General features: G+C 37.3%; 1 protein-coding gene across 2 annotated transcripts in view; it reads right to left on the bottom strand.

Moving 5' to 3' along the window:
• Window positions 1-20,342, bottom strand: part of LOC126761944 (cyclin-dependent kinase 14) — a 379,465-nt gene extending 359,123 nt beyond the window's left edge. For both annotated transcript variants that reach the window (XM_050478379.1, XM_050478380.1), the window contains exon 1: window positions 18,192-20,342. In XM_050478379.1, the coding sequence (XP_050334336.1) occupies window positions 18,192-18,321 (130 nt within the window). In that variant the 5' untranslated portion in view covers window positions 18,322-20,342. The remainder of the gene's footprint in view (window positions 1-18,191) is intronic.

Genomic DNA, 20,342 nt, shown 5'->3' with positions numbered 1-20,342 from the left:
GATCTAACATTGCTTTAAAGAAATCTGTTTGTTTTTTTTCAATTTCAGAGTAACGTGTTCAGAAATGTGGTGGTCACCGCAATACGTCTTTTTCGAAAGGAACTAACGGAGATCAACTGTAGTTCCTTTCGAAATAAATATTTTTATTTATACTAAGTCTTAAAATACAGTTAAAAGATAACATAATATGTGTACAAATTTTTGGATAAATTAATTTAAAAGTTTCTTCAGAAAAAATTCTGGAAAATTCGTTTTTTTTTACCTTTTAACTATGTGTAACCCCTCAAAACAAACTACTATGATTTTTATTTAATTTTTGAATATTTAAATACAGTTCTAAGCAGCATTTTCTCAATTTTTGTGATCTGTACGATTTTAGGTGGCATAAATATGATAAACCCCAAACAGCGGAAATAATTTCACACAGTCCCAAACTCATATACATACATTGTGCCGTTCATAAATCATCGAAAACTATCAATTTTTAATAGAACTTTCCCTATTCAACATTTTGTTGAAGACTGTCGAACGCTGGTAATTACGAAAATTTGCACACACGTAATTTCTCAAAATTTCACAGATAATTAGCATTAATTAAAGCGTTTTATGGCGAATTCGCAACGGCAATCTAAGTTTGTTTACAGTTCCCTGCGTGAAAAAAAATTAAAGAAAAAACGAAAGCGAAGAGGCTACAGAAAAAAGCAAAATTGAAAAAAAAATTGTTTTAAAACACATACATGCATACATACATATGTATTTCCTAGTTGAAAATAGTCAGCAATAAAAAATGTTTTAAAAATAAATGCATACTAAGTAACAACTGGCGTGCTAAAGCGAAAATGTTACCATAACTCCATTTGATTTAGTGGACATTAATTTTAAGTGGCATTTGACATTTCGTGTGCTTTGTTGGCGGAAATGTAGTGGAGAAATATAATTTTATTTTTACACTTCAGAGGGCGTAGAAATGTTGGTGATATAATACCAAAAATATACCAGAAACTTTCCAGCATAATACTACAAGGTGAACCTTGGATACTTTTCGAAACAAGACACGAGCTAAGAGAAGAAAAAAAAATAAACAGAAATAAACCAAAAAAACTGTCAAAAACTGTAAACAAGAATAGCAAACATTCGTATGCATTGCACGTTGCATGTTGAACACAGAGTGAAAATGTTGCAACAATCACAAACTGTTGTCACACCAAACTGCTACACTGCACAAGACATTCTGTAAATCGGCCTGCAGAAAGAAGACAACCTATACGAGCCAGAGAATATACATATATAAATAAATTAACCACACATAATTCACTCATTTATTTCGCTGCTCGTTTCGTTGTTTGACACTGCATTGCTTTGAAATGGTTGTGGGTGTTAATTTGTCGGGACTGGGAGAGACACTGCCGCTTTACGGGCAAAAAGATTAAAAGACATTTACTCCAAATAAATCTGTAAGCGAACAGAGCCAACTTTACAAGACGAGGAATGACGAGGAAGAAGACAGCAAGGAATTTGTCACCAAGAAAGTTTGATAGCAACAGGCTAAGACTATGCGGCACTAGCACGGACAGTAATAGCGCATTATTTTTTTATTCTGCTATGTAGTGTTAAATACATTATTAACCGTAAAATCAAATAATCGTTTTTCGAGGGATTAAAATTAAATTTATTTGGTTATTTTCCTAAAGTTTTCAAAACATTTTAGGAACTAAATGTTTTCCATAAATTTGTATATAAAAAGTAGGTGTCACGTTGTTTGTTCGCAATGGACTCCAAAACTACTGAACCGATTTTAGTAAAATTTAGCACACTGTGTCCGGTTTGAACCAACTTAGAAGATAGGATAGTAAAAAAGTTCACAATAAAAAATACAGTGAAAGCTCTATTAAAGAATTAAGCGGATATCTCCATTAAGAATGCACATTGTTGATGTTTATTAAGTACAATCTATTAACTGGTAACCAGACATTGAGAAAGCAGCCTTAAATTCGTCATTTTTTCAATGAAATTTATTTGAATGAACATATTCAAAATTAAATCTCAAGTACAATCCCTTGGATTCTTATACCGACAAAAACTTTTTCGCCTTTATTCGTAAATAAAATTTTCACTGTATTGAATAGTTTATTATACGAATAATAGTATAAAATGTATACCACAGCAACGCGTGGCCGGATCCCCTAGTTTATATATATAATTATTAAGTGTCACGTTTTGTCCGGGATAAACTTCTAACAACAATTACCCGCCTGAAGAACAACAAAGCGGCGGGGCCGATGGATAACCGGCCGAGCTATTCAAACACGGCGGCGAAGAACTGATAAGGAGCATGCATCAGTTTCTTTGCAAAATATAGTCGGACGAAAGTATGCCCAACGATTGGAATTTAAGTGTGCTCTGCCCAATCCATAAAAAAGGAGACCCCACCATCTGCGCCAACTATCGTGGGATTAGCCTCCTCAACATCGCATATAAGGTTCTATCGAGCGTATTGTGTGAAAGATTAAAGCCCACCGTCAACAAACTGATTGGACCTTATCAGTGTGGCTTTAGACCTGGCAAATCCACAACCGACCAGATATTCACCATGCGCCAAATCTTGGAAAAGACGCGTGAAAGGAGAATCGACACACACCAACTGACGTTGAGCAACACCAAAAGCTCCGTCAGGATCGGGAAGGACCTCTCCGAGCCGTTCGATACCAAACGAGGTTTCAGACAAGGCGACTCCCTATCGTGCGACTTCTTCAATCTGCTGCTGGAGAAAATAGTTCGAACTGCAGAACTTAATCCAGCAGGTACAATCTTTTATAGGAGTGTACAGCTGCTGGCGTATGCCGATGATATTGATATCATCGGCCTCAATACCAGCGCCGTTAGTTCTGCTTTCTCCAGACTGGACAAGGAAGCAAAGCAATGGGTCTGGTAGTGAACGAGGGCAAGACGAAATATCTCCTGTCATCAAACAAACAGTCGTCGCACTCGCGACTTGGCTCTCACGTCACTGTTGATAGTCATAACTTTGAAGTCGTAGATAATTTCGTCTATCTTGGAACCAGCGTAAACACCACCAACAACGTCAGCCTGGAAATCCAACGCAGGATAACTCTTGCCAACAGGTGCTACTACGGACTGAGTAGGCAATTGAAAAGTAAAGTCCGCTCTCGGCGAACAAAAGCCAAACTCTGTAAGTCGCTCATAATTCCCGTCCTGCTAAGTATATGGTTGCAGAGGCATCAACTGATGAGTCGACGTTGAGAGTTTTCGAGAGAAAAATTCTGCGAAAGATTTATGGTCCTTTGCGCATTGGCCACGGCGAATATCGCATTCGATGGAACGATGAGCTGTACGAGATATACGACGACATTGACATAGTTCAGCGAATTAAAAGACAGCGGCTACGTTGGCTAGGTCATGTTGTCCGTATGGACGAAAACACTCCAGCTCTAAAAGTATTCGACGCAGTACCCGCCAGGGGAAGCAGAGGAAGAGGAAGATCTCCACTCCGTTGGAAGGACCAGGTGGAGAAGGACCTGGCTTCGCTTGGAATCTCCAATTGGCGCCACGTCTTGCGAAAAGAAGAAACAACTGGCGCGCTGTTGTTAACTCGGCTATAATCGCGTAAGCGGTGTCAACGCCAATTAAGAAGAAGAAGAAACTTCTAAACGACTGAACCGATTTTAGAAAAATTTAGATAGAGATAATAAACATGTAAGGAAGATCTAAGGTATCTTAAGGATTAAAGCCAGGGAAATACCTATAGGTACATAAGGCTTGTTAGTTATATGGATTCTACATAAAGTTTTCACCTGATTTTATTCATTCTAAACACAAAGATGCACTGTTATTATAAAAAACGCTCTCTCAGTTTTAGTAAGATAACTCATATATTGACCATTTCAATGCAGTATAAAGTCAACCTGAAATTCAAACAACTTTTTATTAAATATATGAGAGCTAAGGGAAGTATTGACCGAATTCAACTAATTTTAACAAACAGACGTACTGAAAAGGATGCTCCTCAAATTTCAATTCTATATCTCACACATTGACCGATATTTTCATTAAAAATTAACTATAAGCACACTATCGTATTTTTATGTACCTCGGTAGAAGTTCTTATACTACTATTAGTAGAGGGCGGGGTCGCGCTCAAACTTAGTAGAGGGCGGGGTCGCGCCATCTTTTTTAAACTATTTTTCCCACCGGTGCCCTTTGGCACTGCGATTATCCGTGCCAAATTAGAGTTTTATTTTTTAATTTAGTCCTTAGTTATTGGCGTTTTTTGGGCGTGACAGTGGTCCGATTACGCCTATCTATGAACTCGTGCCTACTTGATCATTTGTATATATAACTATCTATCTCGCTTAGCTTCGTTTATGTTTCCCGGTTCGCTCATGGTAAGACCGCCGAGACCTGTCTTGCAAAAGCTGCACAATGAAGGAGAAAGTGCCTGGATGCTTTCATCTCACCCCTCTCCATACAACCTTCACAACTTGTGTCCGATGCCGATTAGAGAATATACAGTAAGAACCTTTGCGATTGCGGCAGGATGAACTTTGCTAAGGGCAAGTAGTTCAGTAGATCTCCTGCGTTCTACTCTATGCCAAAATAATCTTGAAATCGCACAGGAGCAGTCATCGGCTTGTTAAGCGCCCGCGAGGTCGATTTCGATGAGAACGGAGAAAGGGTGTCCATTCTAGGCCTTGTAGTTATCAGAGATTCCGCTATGACCTATCATCCAAACGAGTCTGATGAAGAAACTTGAAGACGTTTTTAGTGAAGACTGTTACTCGCTAGATCAACGCTTAGCTTCGACACAAGCGTGCAAAATCTCGCCTCTTCTTCAGCGTCTCCTAATCATCCACATATCCCTCGTCGAGAGAAAAAGCCACCACGTTAGCTTCTGCGAAGCCGTGATCCAAGTTTTAAGGCATGCTGTTGAAGGAGGAAAGAATATCGGTGTGTCCTTGTTCTAACGTCTCGTCGTTAACGTAGGCTTTCACCTGATAGTTATTATTAAATTGATTATTATTTTGAGTAAAATGTCAAACGGCATTAACAATAAAGTTGTATTCCTTTATTCATAAATAATATTTCCACTGAGTTTAATAGTTTATTATAAGGGTTTTTCAAAACGACGTTACAATAGAAGACCAATAGGGACAGGAAACAATGTCATATTTTTCCACTTCTTTTGACATTTCTCTTCAGTAAGGTTTGCCATTGCATCATGGAAAGATATACGATCCATAAACGAGTCGAAATTATTAAAATTTTCTACCGAAATTCGAAGTCAGTGGCCTCAACTTTCAGAGCGCTACGGGTTTAGTGGAAAAATTTTAATCCACATGCACTGTACAAAATATTCCCGTGCCAGTGAAACAAAGAAGTGTCCGTTGTGTCGAGAATATTGCTGCCGCTAGCGCATCAACTAAGGAGACCCAAAACAGTCTCTCACACGTCGTTCTCAAGCGTTGGACATCTCTGTGACGTAGTTGTGGCGAATTTATCGAAAAGAGCTTGGCCTACATCCTTACAAAATCAATTTGACGAAAGAACCAGAATCTTCGTATGTTCGTGAATTGTGCTGAGAAATGATGAGGTTCATTTCTGGCTTTCAGCAATCCATGCGTATTCCATGAGTCGCCATTGCATCCCGAAAAAATTACGGTTTTGTGCGGTTTATGGGCCGTACCTCTTCCGTGATGATCAAGACCGGCACGTTACTTTGAATGAAAATAGCTACCGCTCAATGATAACTGTATATTTTTGGCCCGAATTTGATGATATGGATTTGGACAATATGTGGTTCCAACAGGACGGCGCCACAAGCCACACGGCGAATGTCACAATCGATTTATTGAAAACCAAGTTTGGTGAACGTGTTATCTCACGAAATGGCCCGGTCAATTGGACGCCTCGGTCGTACCATTTGCTGTCGTTTGACTTAGTAACAAATCTTCTGCAGTTGCTGCCTAGGATGACAAGATACGAAATACTTTGATTTGAGAAAGAAAACTGTCAAAAGCCACACATTCGCCTATTAAAATAGCTGAAGTGAAATTTTGTATAATAGATTCCGATCAAATCGGTTTTTGATAACTCTTGACAAACGTTTGAGGCATTAGTGTTGAAAATATGGCCATAAGAAGACTTATTGTCTTACATAATATATATATATATTTTTTTTCTAGATTTAAAATAATCTAAAGTGACTTTAGTAAAGTAAAGACTAGAACAACAAATATATGCTGACATACATAAGTAAGTATATCGATTATATTTATGATTATTATACAAATACCAAGCCAATACAAAGTTGCTTCGAACAGCCAGTGGGGTCGACCAGATGCATTTTGACAGATTTTACTGAAGAGACATTCAAGAAAGCGAACAAAAATTAAATAGAAGGGAATACATGAGAAGACAGTACCGGAAAATATGTAATAAAACGTAGACTATGTACGGTTCAGTCGCAAATATAGTATATGTATATATGTATATATAAAATACAAATTCAAACGTATGTAATTGAAGTGAAACTCGCTTGGAGTGGGGATATTGCAGCAATTGAGACCAAGAACAAACGTTATCTGCAGCGACACAACGCGACTGACGCCACTTCAATTAATTATATGTGCACACATATAAAAACATATGTATAAAAAAAAAACAAACATGCATGCACACGTATACGCACATACATAGAGCAATAAAGAAGAAAATCACAATGGAAGATATCGAGAATGAGATACGAACTTATTGCCTCCAAACAATTGTCAACATGGACAGCGACGGCAACAATGGCGACTGCAATAAGCAACAAGCGTGGCGAGCAAACTAGCTCTGGAGCAGCATGCAATAAATTACATGCAAAAAGAGAAACACAATGAAGAAAATCAATATAACTTAAAAGCATTTATTTATTATTACAATTTTCAGTGCAGACCAATTGGTTGGCCGTCAGACCAAAGTGCGACAAACGGAAGGCAACCGGCGCAATGACGACAGCAAAGTGACATATTTTACTCAATTTGCTCTGTGCACACACACACACATGTATGTATATTTGGTAATTTGTTTGCTGGACTGCTGCTGGTAGAGCCAAGTATTTGCATAGGGAAAAAATATAAATATAAATATTTATTTAAAGCTTGTAATTATGCAATTTTCTTAATGTCATTTGCATTCTTAAAACAATTCAATATTTATTCAGAGCTTTTAATTACGCAATCATTTACACAAATGTCAGTGCAAACAAATAGAGTTGGCATATGGTGTTGCCACATGCGGAAAGAATAATTGAAATAATAAAATAACTGTCCTTCGACGAGAAGAATATATGAATTTTCAAGAAAATTTAATTTTTGCTAACTGGACGAATGGAAACTGAAATGGGTTGGTATAAGACCCCATACGTTGCTCTCCCCTCATTCGGAAACTCACGCCTTTAAATTGTTTATAAGTTTAAATATCTAAGACTTATCCTTGATAAAAAGTTTTCAAGGAGGCCAAACATTGCGGAGAGAGTATGATATGCATCGTTTATATTGCTGTAGAGGAGCTATAGGGAAAGCCAATACGGGTCTATAGTGTATTCGACTCGTGGCAAGCGCTCGAAAAAAACTACACTCGCTAAGAAGCTTGAACCTGTCCAATAAGCGCGTCTCATCGGCAACTCCAGTGTACTGTGGACTACAGTAACAATAGCATTTATTGCCATTTTACATATAGAATATGCAACTGCATTGCCGGGAAGTGCGTTCTAGCCGAGCGTAAATAGAAAAATGCGCTCGGCTCGGCTTTAGGGGTCAGATACGCTGGGTACATAAGGGTACATATGTAAAGGAATCCGAACTATTACGCGCTGATATTCTCTCCTCCTTCAACTGCATCCTTGAAAACTTGGATCACTGCATCACAGAGTCTACTGGCTTTTTCTCTGTACCCATCGAAATACATACATATGGATGGAAAAGAATTGCTGGTAAAGAGGCGCAATGAGCTCTTTCACGCAAGAGTCGAAGTTAGAGGGAAGGTTGGAGAGGGAGTTTTCGGAAAGGAGCTCTCTGTCAGTCTTAGCTTTAGGGTGCCGGGCCAGTGCAGTATTTTTCACGTCACTAAGAACAGCATCAAGCAAGGGCATACCGAAATCGCTTGGGCTGCAAAACCGATGTGCCGGCAAAAGTAGACACCTTTGCCCTGCTCACGTCAGAATGAGAAGGAGTTGGAGATAAAAATAAATATTAGTATAATATAGTATGAGTACTAAAAATAAATATTATGAGAAAAGATATTTCTCTGATACGTCAAAGTTTATAGTATATACTACTGTGGCCAAAAAGTAAATAAATAAAAATACATATGAATTTACTGTGTGATTTGGAGAATTATTTTTTTTTTTTTTAGGTTAGTAGTACTGTCAGTCACATTTATGTCAAATTTCATGTCAAAATATTCATTAGTGTTTGAGATACGTGTCGTTTTGTTAGCTGCTAAAAGTGAGTTTTTCGTTTTTTGCGATGTCGAAATTTGTTGAGCAAAGAATTTGCATTAAATTTTGTTTATGGAATCAATTTTCTGCTGCGGATACGTTGAGGATGGTGCAGAAAGCCTTTGGTGATGAGCCTTCCAAGCCGGCCGTGTACGTGTCGAAGACGAAGAGCGTCCAGGGCGACCATCAACCTCAACCGACGAAGCTCACGTTCAACAAATCAAAGATTTGGTGTTGAAAAACCGTCGATTAACAATTAGAGACTTTGCTGATGAAGTTGGCATATCGAAAGGCTCAGCCAATACCATTTTGAAGTATGTTTTGGGCCTCAAGCGCGTCAAATATCGACTGGTACCAAAAACATTGAATTTTTTGGAAAAAACGTCGCGTTGAAGTGTGTGAAACGATGCTTTCCGACTACCAGGGTGTCATGAAACGCATTATAACTGGCGATGAGACTTGGATCTATGCTTACGACCCTGAAACAACCGATCAATCGAGCGAATATCGTGCCAAAAGAGAGCCGAGACCAAAAAAATCGCGCCAAAGTCGCTCAAAAATCAAGGTCATGTTGACTGTTTTCTTCGATTATCGTGGTGTGTTGCATTATGGATTCCTTCCAACCGGTCAAACAGTCAACAAGGAATATTATTTGAACGTTATGCGTCATTTGCGTAACGCTATCCGCCTAAAAAGGCCGGAATTGTGGAAAGATAATTCGTGATCATTTCGCCAAAAACTCAACCCATATCGTTCCGCAACCACCGTATTCACCTGATCTGGCGCCGTGCGACTTCTGGCTTCCCGGAAAGTGTCTACAACCAGTGTTTCGAAGATTGGAAAATCCGTTGGCATAAGTGCATTGCATCGGGAGGGGATTACTTTGAAGGGGATGAAATTGATTTGGAAGCATAAATAAAGAATTTTCAAAATAAATACAACGTCACCTTATTTTTTGGGCACAGTAGTATATCATCAGTAAATCACTGCATTTGACATCCCATCCCATCCTCTAAGAAAGGTCCTCCAAGGATGAGCGCTTAACAAGAAGGTCAAGCCCTTAACCCTAGGTATACCAAAAAAACCATTAAGCACGCCGATGGAAGTACTATGGACTGGAGCGCGTTTTCAAGGCATGGCGTCGGGCAATTAAATGGTAAAATGGACCGGTTTCAGTATTTGGATATACTAAAAAATAAAATGGAGTCATTTGTATTTGAATCCATGTCCATAAACTGGTCATTTAGGCAAGATAATGATCCGAACCCCGCAAAGTTAGTAAAGCATTGGATCGACAATGAAAAAATTAGAATAATGAAATGACCCGTGCAAAACCCGGATCTGAATCTAATAGAAAATTTATGAAATGATGTCAAGGCCAAAATAGCAAGCACAAAATTAAAAAATTTTGATGGTTTAAAGGCTGGGCTTAAAGAGGCTTAGTATTCAATCCCAAAGAAACGATGTCAAAAACTGGAGGACAACATGCAGCGAAGATGTGAAGAGGTGATTAAAAATGGTGTATATAACACAAAATACTAACGAAGTGAACATTCTTATGCTATTTTTTAAACATTTTTATAAATTTTTGTAACTCTTTTTAAGCCCTTTTCAGATTGTGCTATTTCAAGCCATCATTTTAAGTCATATTTATTGTTACTTGAAGTATTGTCTTTTATCATGCCATTCAATTAAATTTCTTACTTTATTTTCAGTTTCGCGATTTCAAAAGCCTCAAGGGCAACGCATACAATACTTGCGTTCCGCTAGCTGGAGCAAGCCTTATTCGGCCGCGCCAGTTGTGCACTTTGCGGTGTGGGCGTCAAAAAATAAAGTTACACTCCATCAAAGGTTGTAAATATTTACGAACAAGTTCTTTTCGAAGGCCGTTACTTAACTAGTTTTAAGAGCAGAAATAATGCATGAGATACGAAGAATTAAAAAAGAAACCAGAAAAGCTAACAGATTAATAGTTACAACAGATTAATGCGAGCGCTCAAGCTTTAAGCGGGGGTTAAGCGCAAGCAAAGTGGGAACTTAGCGGCAAACCAGCTGGCGCAGCAATGCCAACTACAAGTATATTTTTATATATGTATGTAGATATACATATAGTATAAGCTTACATACGTTCATAAATTTTACACCGTTATTTTTCATAGTACATTCCGTACTTGCTAAGTAGCGGTCTATTTTCTAGCTGCTTAAACCAACTAAGCAAATAAAGCAAAGATAGCGAAGCATTCAAAAGATAAATTGGAATGCCATGATAAAAGAGGCACGGAGATCACATATAAGTAAAAAATTTTGCTATATAAATACAGTTGAACTTCCATAACTCGAACTTCTATAAATCGAAGTGCGCCATAACTCGAAGTTCTCCATAATTTCAACTCTAGAATTGGCAAAGAAGTCAGATTTCATACAAATTTCCAGACATAACTCGAAGTCTTTCTAACTCGAAGTTTTTTTGTGGATTCTGGTAATTCGAGTTAGGGAAGTTCAACTGTATGTGCTTTCGTGTGTTGGTGGTTTCAAAGCACTACACTCACCCGAATCGTAGAAAGAAATTTCGCAAACAGTTGCGTGCTCAGTGTTCGTTGGTAGCTGGTTTATCTCGCTCGAGTGTTTTCGAGTTGTTGCTTTGGTGAATGGGTGAGCATGAATGCTTTAAGCAGAGCTACAGTTTGGGTATTAGCGTGCGATTTCCGTGCAAATTTCACGAGAGCAGCAAATCAGGTCACACAAACAAAGCAAATAAAGTACAAACGTACGTGTATATATTTATCCACATACATATACATATGTATGATTATATCAAAACATGAGTTAAACAGCGAATACGTGGAAATCTAAGCAAAACGCAAACAAAACGTTAAAATCTCAAATGAAGGTCGCTACCGCTGCATTTGGCAATGTTTCACACACATAAGGTCCCGCTGGCATTTTTATAATTTTGCTTTGCTTTATTCACCAATAAAAAATACATAGCCGCTACTAGATAAAAAATAAATAAGAAACTAATGAATACAAATATTAACAAACATTATCTTTTGGAGCTCGTGATTCAGCTAAAGTACGCGTGTACTTAAAGTATTGCGCTTACTAGAGAAGAGCTCTCATTTAATGTTTGAGAGTGGAACAAGTGTGGATATTTTAGACATTAGTTATGTAAGAATGTCAGCTCTTAGACTGAGGGATTTTCCCGATTAGTCGATTCTAAGATAGTTCTTAGTTTGTTCCCGTTTTTCCCGTCCCGAATTTACCTTCCAGAAAAGTGTGGGAAAGAGGTGAAATGGACAGGGGCACAGGGATAAATATTTATAGGGATGAATTCAAACTATATAATCGAATGGGAGATGATATCTTCTCAGGTAAATTAGATACCAGAATCGCCTTCCGACCAACAGCTCACTGCAGTGTCTTGCAAGCAAAGATCACACTAATTAGAGAGAGCATCCTTGTTCTGACAAAGAGTGTGCTCACAACAAGTATAAAGGCTAATCCCAGTAGACATACTTTTTTCAAAAGACTTATTGTGACAGATGACGCTTGAGTCGTGTCAAGCTGTCATGTTATTTCTGTTCAGTATTATTTGGCATTTCATCATGAAAAGACTTACGCCTGAACAACGTTTACAAATCATTGAACTTTATCACGAAAATTCACGTTCTGTAAAGAATGTGTTTCGCGCGTTTCGCTCAACTTATGGTCAACATAATCGTTCTACTGACCGTACTATTCGCACCACCGTTACTCATCTTGAGAACCAGCATTCATTCGGCGAAATAGACCACGTCCAGCTGAGAGTGTACACGATGATCGTGGAGAGTCGATTCGGCGCCGTTCGCAGCAACTCACCGCATCAATCAATGGATTCATTAAGAGAACACTCCGGTGAGCAGATAATTACACGTTTTGGGTCGGACGATTGAAAACTTAGAAGAAGAGACTATAGAAAATTTTCTATGGTAATGCAACTTTTTATAAGAAAAAAGTCGCGGTTCCTTGACGATGTCTCGAAGGTTGCACAAATTTTTTGTACTGACGAACTTCATCAGGAGCACAAGTTGGTTCAGTGAGGACATATGTATGTATGTAATAGAGTGAGGGGATTTTGTGCCGGTGGTTTCACAATGAGCAAACTAAAGGCCCGAGTGCGTTGTCATACATCCACTCTAGCTACCTACCTATGTAAGGAAAATATAGATAATATTAGGTCTAGTAATAAGAAAATATCACTTTTGCATTAAATTGAAGTTTTAATTTAGCCTTACATCCCTTCGTTCGATAACTTGGTGGCATTTTGAAGGTAATTCCACTCTCATAGAAACACTTTGCCACTATTCTCAAAAATCTCGAACAGTCAAGTTTTACAAGCTTCTCTTGATATCAGGTCGAAACTATTAGGTATTAGGAAGCAGCCGGAGCTTCTGATTAAATTCCACTCCTATTGACCAGAGCTGACCCTTCTGGGCGATCGCCTTACCGTATATATACTGTCTGGTAAATAAACCCATTTTAGTTTTACTTGGATTGACGGCTAAGCTATCACCCGACAGCGACGTTCTTCGAGTTCTTTCAGAAAACTATTTCCAGGTTTAGAGATGCTTTTGCACTCCATTAGGCTCAGACTATTCTGTGGCAAAGAAGAATATATGTATATGCGATTCTTAAGGTTCGATTCCGCCACAGTCCGTTTTAAGGCTTTAATCACCATCTCCCGCCACATAGGACACAATAGATAGCTTGATGTATCATTCGCTGACTTTGACAGCAATTTTATGTTTGCGAAGATACATTGTACAATATCCTAAATGAAAGTCAAGGTCAAACTCATTTCTTTCATTTCTGTTATCTTCATTTGATGGTTATAGTAAACTTTCACCTGCAAACCGCTTACAATAGTGTAAAATATCTCATTTATCAAAGTGCAGTCTTAACATGCAACAAAGGAACTGCAAGAAAATGGATTGAAACATTTAATTTACATAACTATGAATGTACACGATGGACCGCAGCATCCTTGTCTTAAAAATGTTTCATGTATTGTTGGTATTTCCTTTTTGGTCTTGCCACAATAAACAATTCATTGAATTCGCTTGCATGGGAAGTAAGAATTTGTAGAAACTTGCAAACGATTAAGGCCGATACTTTTAACGCTGAAATTATGTGCAAGAAGGGAATCAACGTATTGAAGACCTGGCAAAATTTCAAATGCGGTCAACTGTAGAATAAGATATTTAAATTATTTGTGTTGTACAATTTGGGAGTACGATGGTTTGTTGCTAGAGATATTGACCACTGTGGGCAAAAAAATTTAATTTTTTTTATTTCTTTAAATAATAAAATGTCAATACGATACTAGGAGTTATGTACAAGTATATTGAGACTGGAAATCAGTAGCGGACTATGGGAGTTCAGAATGTTTCGACTCTCAGAACAATCCACAGAGTACACACTCATTGCATTATCTGCTTCAAATCAGTGAGCAGGCAAAGAGTATCTCAAAGGGAAGTGCACACAAAACGAGTGTGATTGGGTATTAAATAAACCTTCGAATGGAAATCAAGGAAAAATAAGAAAGCTTCTCTCGACAAAATATCTACTGAGAAATTCATATAAGTATTAGCCTGATAGCTTCTAATACGTTAGAAGTTAAGGGAGAATAATCGTGAGTATAAGTAGCAAGCTCTTCACTTGATTCAACACGGTGATAAGAGCAACAAGAACCGGTCACTTGTAACTGCTGCTAGCTACCTGCTCTAGGATGCGAAGTATTTTACGGATTTATTTCAAAATTTCCGGGAATAATTTTAGGGTATATTTCTTTTAGAAAATATAAAAAAAATTGATTTTTTGAATTTTTTGAAAATTCTGACTACCCTTTAAAAAGCTATTTAGTGAGAGGGTAATGATGATATGACACCACAGTTTTATGTAGGACAAATTTTCAGTTTGTTTCACATGATTCCTACTCAAAACCCCCAGCCGAAATTTAATAACGTCGGAGACCCCCTATAAACTATACAGTTATAAATGATCAGCATGACGAGCTGAGATAATTTAGCTATGACCGACAGTGTGTCCGTCTATGTATAAACCTAACAGAAGCAAGTCCCTCAATTCTTGAGATATCGATCTGAAATTTTGCCCAAATGCTTTTCTCTCCAAGATCAAATGATCATTTGTCATAACCGATATCAGACATCACACTGAATGATCAGAATCACTACACTTGTCTCGGGTTATTTTCCAAAGCAAGGGTGCAATCTTCCAATAAATTGTGCAGATCAAGTCACTATAGTACATAACTGCCATGCAAGCTAGCCGATCAAAAACAAGTGTTTTGTATTTGTGAAGGGCTTTATAGCTTCGGTACAACCGAAGTTAACATTTTTTCTAGAGTTTTCTAAAATTAGAAGCAGATAGATTTAACTAAGTACAGTATAAATAAAAGCTTAACACTTTGCGCCTAAAATAAAGTATTTCACCATAAACTGAATTCATCAAAATATATTCGGTGACAGCAAAAATATTATATTCATTTTATCTAAGCACACAGAAAATTGAGTGAAATGCTTATCAGTCAAAGCTTTAATGTGTCCATATCTACAATCTTAAAAAAGTTAGGTGTAGCGAGTTACACAATAATAAGATACAAAGTACAATACATTCCAAGTTGAATATGACTCGCTCTTCGCACAATTTCGCTAATTATGTCGAGGCACATATTGCACACAAGTGCTTTGACAGCTTGAAATAAGCAATTATTACATTACATTTTTCTTCACTCATCTACATACATATTTCTAGTTCCTTACAGTTATCTGTATATGCAACAGTCTGTTCCCATTTAAGTGGGCCGTAATTGAATTATAAAGCTGCGACATTATTCTATCAAATCAAAGTTCATGGCGCAAAATAAATACACTCAGCCACAATTACGCCCTTTCTCAAGTGGCATGCGAAGCATCATGTCGTCATAGACCCTCGCGCGGCCCTTGCGAAAAATACGCTAAGTGCAATCAACTTTCTTAAACACGTTACATGCTAACTGTCAGCACTCATACAAACAAACTACCATAATTTACAATTCTACAAGCGTTCGTTTGCTAGTCCGCAGTACCTTCTAATTGCATGGCGCTGAAATTCCATATGGCACCTCGTTTACAACGGTCGCCCTGTAATTTGCTATTGCTTTGTTCGCACATCATTACTAATTTGTACTTCGTTAGTCAATTATAGTTTCAAATTAAAAACTTTGACGACAGCCCCCGAACCGCCCTCGTGCATTCCAGCAGCAATTTGCTATTGACAGTTTTCATTTCATTTCCCTCATTTAGGGTGTGTGCCTGTTTGTGTACGTTGTGTGCGTGTGGGTGTGCGTGATTGAAACCTCTTATTTTCATTGCAATTCAATTACAACAAAGTTTTTGTAATTTAATTTGATTTCTGTATAGGAATTGACTGGCCCATTGCTCGCTGTCATTCGGTTGTCTTATTGATTCGCCACTCGCTGCGTGCTGCGTTTGGCATTTTGACGTCAATTTAAACAGGCAGGTGTGCGCGCACCCACTGTGAAGTGGCCGTTAATAATTTGTTTATATAGTTTTTTAATTGCCGTGCTTTTCAAAAGATGCAGACGCACTAAAATATAAATGTTTGCATGCAAGTTTGCGTAAATTCGTATTTATACTCTTGCTACATGTTGCTACAGAGTATTATATGTAGATATAGGGTTCTCCAGTTCAGTGTTTGGCCTTCCTTCCGGTGGACGGTCGTTTCGCCCATTTTCACGCTGCAAAAATTAATCCTACGTACCAGATTTAGCTAAAATCTGTGGAGCAGGTTCCGAGATATGTATGTATGCGATTTCACCTAAATGTGGGCGGTACCACGCCAATTGGACAAGTTTAAAGCAGTCTCCTATAAAACCCTCCTGTGTCATCTTGGATACCAAATTTAATCTCTCTTAGCATTTATTTATTAATTAATTTATCGCGCTTTTGTAGCTTAATGTGCATTAATCCTTTTAGAGGCCGAGGCCACGACTCCTTGCTACCGCAATCCCTTATACCAAGTAATAGGTTCATATCTGGATTTAGTGCTCAGAACGAGTTCGTAGATGTCAAAATGTAAATAATCGAAAACCTATAAAATGCTATAATTATAGGTTTTAGATTATTGACATTTTGACATCTACGAACTCGTCCTCACTTTTTTGCCATGGAACGCGTGTACCAAGTTGCAATAAGATATCTTAAATATTAATCAAGATATCGCTTTCACAGACGGACAGACGGACGGACGGACGGACAGACATACAGTCACTCGGAATTCAACTCGTCTCGTCGTTCCTGATCATTTATATATGTACATACTACTGTGATCAAATTGAAAGGTGAATTTTTAATTTATACTTCGCTTGTTTTTCGAATCGGCAAATTTTTCCTGTAACTTGGTAGTACTTTTAGTGACATCTATGCTAAATTTCACGTCAAAATATTCGTTAGTATTTGAGATATGCGTCGTTTTATGAGGTTCTAAAAAAGTTCTTCGATTTTTACTATGTCAGAATTTATTGAACAAAAAAGTGCGATAATGCACCATCTCATACTGCATTGGTTATTCGTGATCATTTCGCAAATTTTCAACTAATATCGTGTCGCATTTGCCCGATTTACCTTCGTGTAACTTCTGGCTATTCAGCAAATTCACATGACCACTGCGAGGATACCGTTTTTGTTCGTACCATTGTTCGATGAGGGAGTGAAGTATTATTATAGACCGTAGATGGGATAGTGTTGGAAAAATTGAGACAACCTATAAACATAATGATGTGAGTTAAAGAAAATTCTCCGAATTTCAGTTTTATATAATATATACTTCATGATTTATGTATATCATATATAAATATGCATAGGTATAGTATATCTGTAGTTGTATGCTTTCATAGCCACTTATTTTTTATTCATAATCATTCACAAGCGACTTTTTTATGCTTCACCAAAAGCAGCAACCAAGCAAGAACCGACTATACAGCATCTGCAGTTTTATATGTTTGCTGCTATGTTAATTTGTTTTTACGCAGATACTATTAAAACTGACCCGAATGACGTTAGACCTTGAACTTTTGCGCAGCAGCAGAGCAGAAGTATCAGCAACAAAATAACCGCAAGGGATTTTTTTTTTGCAAAGTGTTGGGCTATGAACAGCCAGCAGTTATACAAATTGTAGTGAACTGAATACCGTAGTTAAAAGCAAAAACTTGAATTTGGGTCATTTCATTTATTTTATGAATGTACAACCAAGTGATTATGCAAGAAAGCACAGTTTGCATACGTTAATTACATTAGGAAATCACATACATACATATTTATGTGAATAGAATTATTGAATTTTTTATTCAATATTTTTTTTGGTTATTTCATAGAGATATTACTGCATTGCCATTACGATTTATTATTTTTAATAAGCTAAAATTCCAACTAATTTTTTAAGATTTAATAGTATTTTACCTAACTAAAATTCCAACTAAATTTCTAGCTTTGTATTTGGAAATACATATTTCTCTTCCTATTAGCATCACATTACTATGCACAAACATACTGCATTATTTTTATATATTTTGCACAATTTCTTTGCATTTGTATTCTTCGCACATTTTGTATTCGCACTAGCATTTACTTACCGTCTTTTGTGTTCTTCGTAGCTGACATCGCGAGTGTTGTTGTTGACGTGGTATTGTTGGTGGTGTTGTTGTGCATGGAGGAATCAGCCCCACCAGCTGATAGACTCCGCTCCATTGAGTAGTGCATCATTGGATCACGTGCACTAACGGCTTAATTGATAACCACTGACGGAATGACAAATTGATTATAAAATTAGCACTTTAAATCACTTCAAATATTTATTTTTTACACTACACTACTATTTTTCGAAACTTAACGATTATTTTCTGCTTACAATATAGACAGAAATTAACTTTTCATTATATGCCATAAATTGCTTAGCTTAAAACTTTTGAACTATGCACTTAATATTTTTAATTATTAGATTTTGAAGATCAATTAGGTTTGACACACAGTTTTATTTTTTTTTTTTTTTCTTTTAACTGGTGTTTTACTGCTTTTATAGGTAATAAGTTTTAAAACGTTGAGGACGGGACCGCAAAGGAAACGCACGTAGTTTTTTTTTTTTTGGACAGCGGAGCGGGATTATATCGATCTATAGGCCACAATGGTTTGCCTTTTTATTTACAAACACCTATAATATATGCATAATTTTTATTGTTTTCGTATCAGCTTATGTTTGTAGGTGTGTTTAAGCGCATGCCAAATTATTTTCCAAATTTTTTGAAATTTTTTTTAATATTGGCGACATTTGAATTTCAATTCACTCTGATAGCACGTCCATATGTACTTATGTATATCTAGACAATATATTTGATATCAACACGAATGTAGGCCGCCTCCACCAAACCAACACGTTCCCAGCGAACCGAATGCATAGAAATTAACAACGAAAAGACATTAGAAAAAGAAAGTGAGATAGTGCGGACAGCGAGTGAATTTCTTATCTTACAAATATTTATTTTACTACTTTCCGGTTCCTTTATTTTCACTTATTCACATATTTTTTAATAATACCGAAATAACGCTACAAAGGGAGCACAATTTTGTATGGGGAGAGGAGGCGGTTGCAACTTTTCAAATCGTTTCACTTTAGTGTGACACTGCTATTAATATAATTTAGCAATTTCTTCGCACCATTTTCACAAAGCAATCTGTATTTTCATTATGTATTTTTTTATTTCTAATATTTTTGCAATTTTTGCATAAGCGCTAAGATACGAGTAAACGCGTGTGCCAATATATCGCCGAGTTAATGCTTCCAAACAGCAAACACAAAACAAACACACACAAAAACGTCGAACAGCTGTAGCTGTGTGTGGGTTGACGAGCTGCGGGCACACACGAAGAAACGGTCATAAAAGTATTTCAAATTGGATGGATGACTGATTGGATGGACTGTTGGTGACTTGTTGGATAACTTTATGAAAAGCGTGTTGAGGAGTGCGACGAGATACAAACAAAAATGACAAAAAAACAACACAAAAGCGAAACAGCAGATAATCGGAGAGTCGACGCCTGCTTATTGACGTTTCTCAATGCACGACGCAGGGTTGCATTCGCAGTTGGTTTATAGCGAAATGTAAATATTATTAAAATATTATTTATACGTTTAATGTCCACCTTACACAAAATAAATTAATGCTTGATTTGGGCGAATTTTGATTTTACTTTAACTTGAGCGCTAAATTGCCCACGAATCGGTAAGGAAAAATGATACGCGTGTTATCGCCAGCAACATACAAACACCATTACAGCTAATGGCATGCAATTATTACAATGTAATGAGGAAGGTACGATAAACAAGGCAAGAGAAATATAATCGTGCAGGATTTATACGCGCACTGCTTTCCACATGCACTTACAGATACGATGATCGGCGCAACGGGCGGCGGGGGAGCGCACGATGTATCAAACCAGCACACACGCAACGGGAAAATCTTTGTCTCTGCTAACCGACTAATGGCTGCCGTAAACTATTTTTGCGATTCCCTTGACGACTCGTTCAAAAAATGTGCTTGCCTTACAATTGCATTTCCGATAAGTTACACTTTCTGAAGCATTTTACACGCACACTGTTTGGTTTTTATTTGCTTAAATTCACTGACACAGCACTTTGCACATTTTGATTATTATATTTGTTTAATATTCGCCTTGGTATGCTCAAAAATCGACAGACACACGTTTGTAATATGACCTAACGCGGCAGA

This window comes from Bactrocera neohumeralis, chromosome 6, assembly GCF_024586455.1.
Source record: "Bactrocera neohumeralis isolate Rockhampton chromosome 6, APGP_CSIRO_Bneo_wtdbg2-racon-allhic-juicebox.fasta_v2, whole genome shotgun sequence".
Lineage (NCBI taxonomy): Eukaryota > Metazoa > Arthropoda > Insecta > Diptera > Tephritidae > Bactrocera > Bactrocera neohumeralis.
This window is presented reverse-complemented; position numbering and strand designations above follow the sequence as displayed.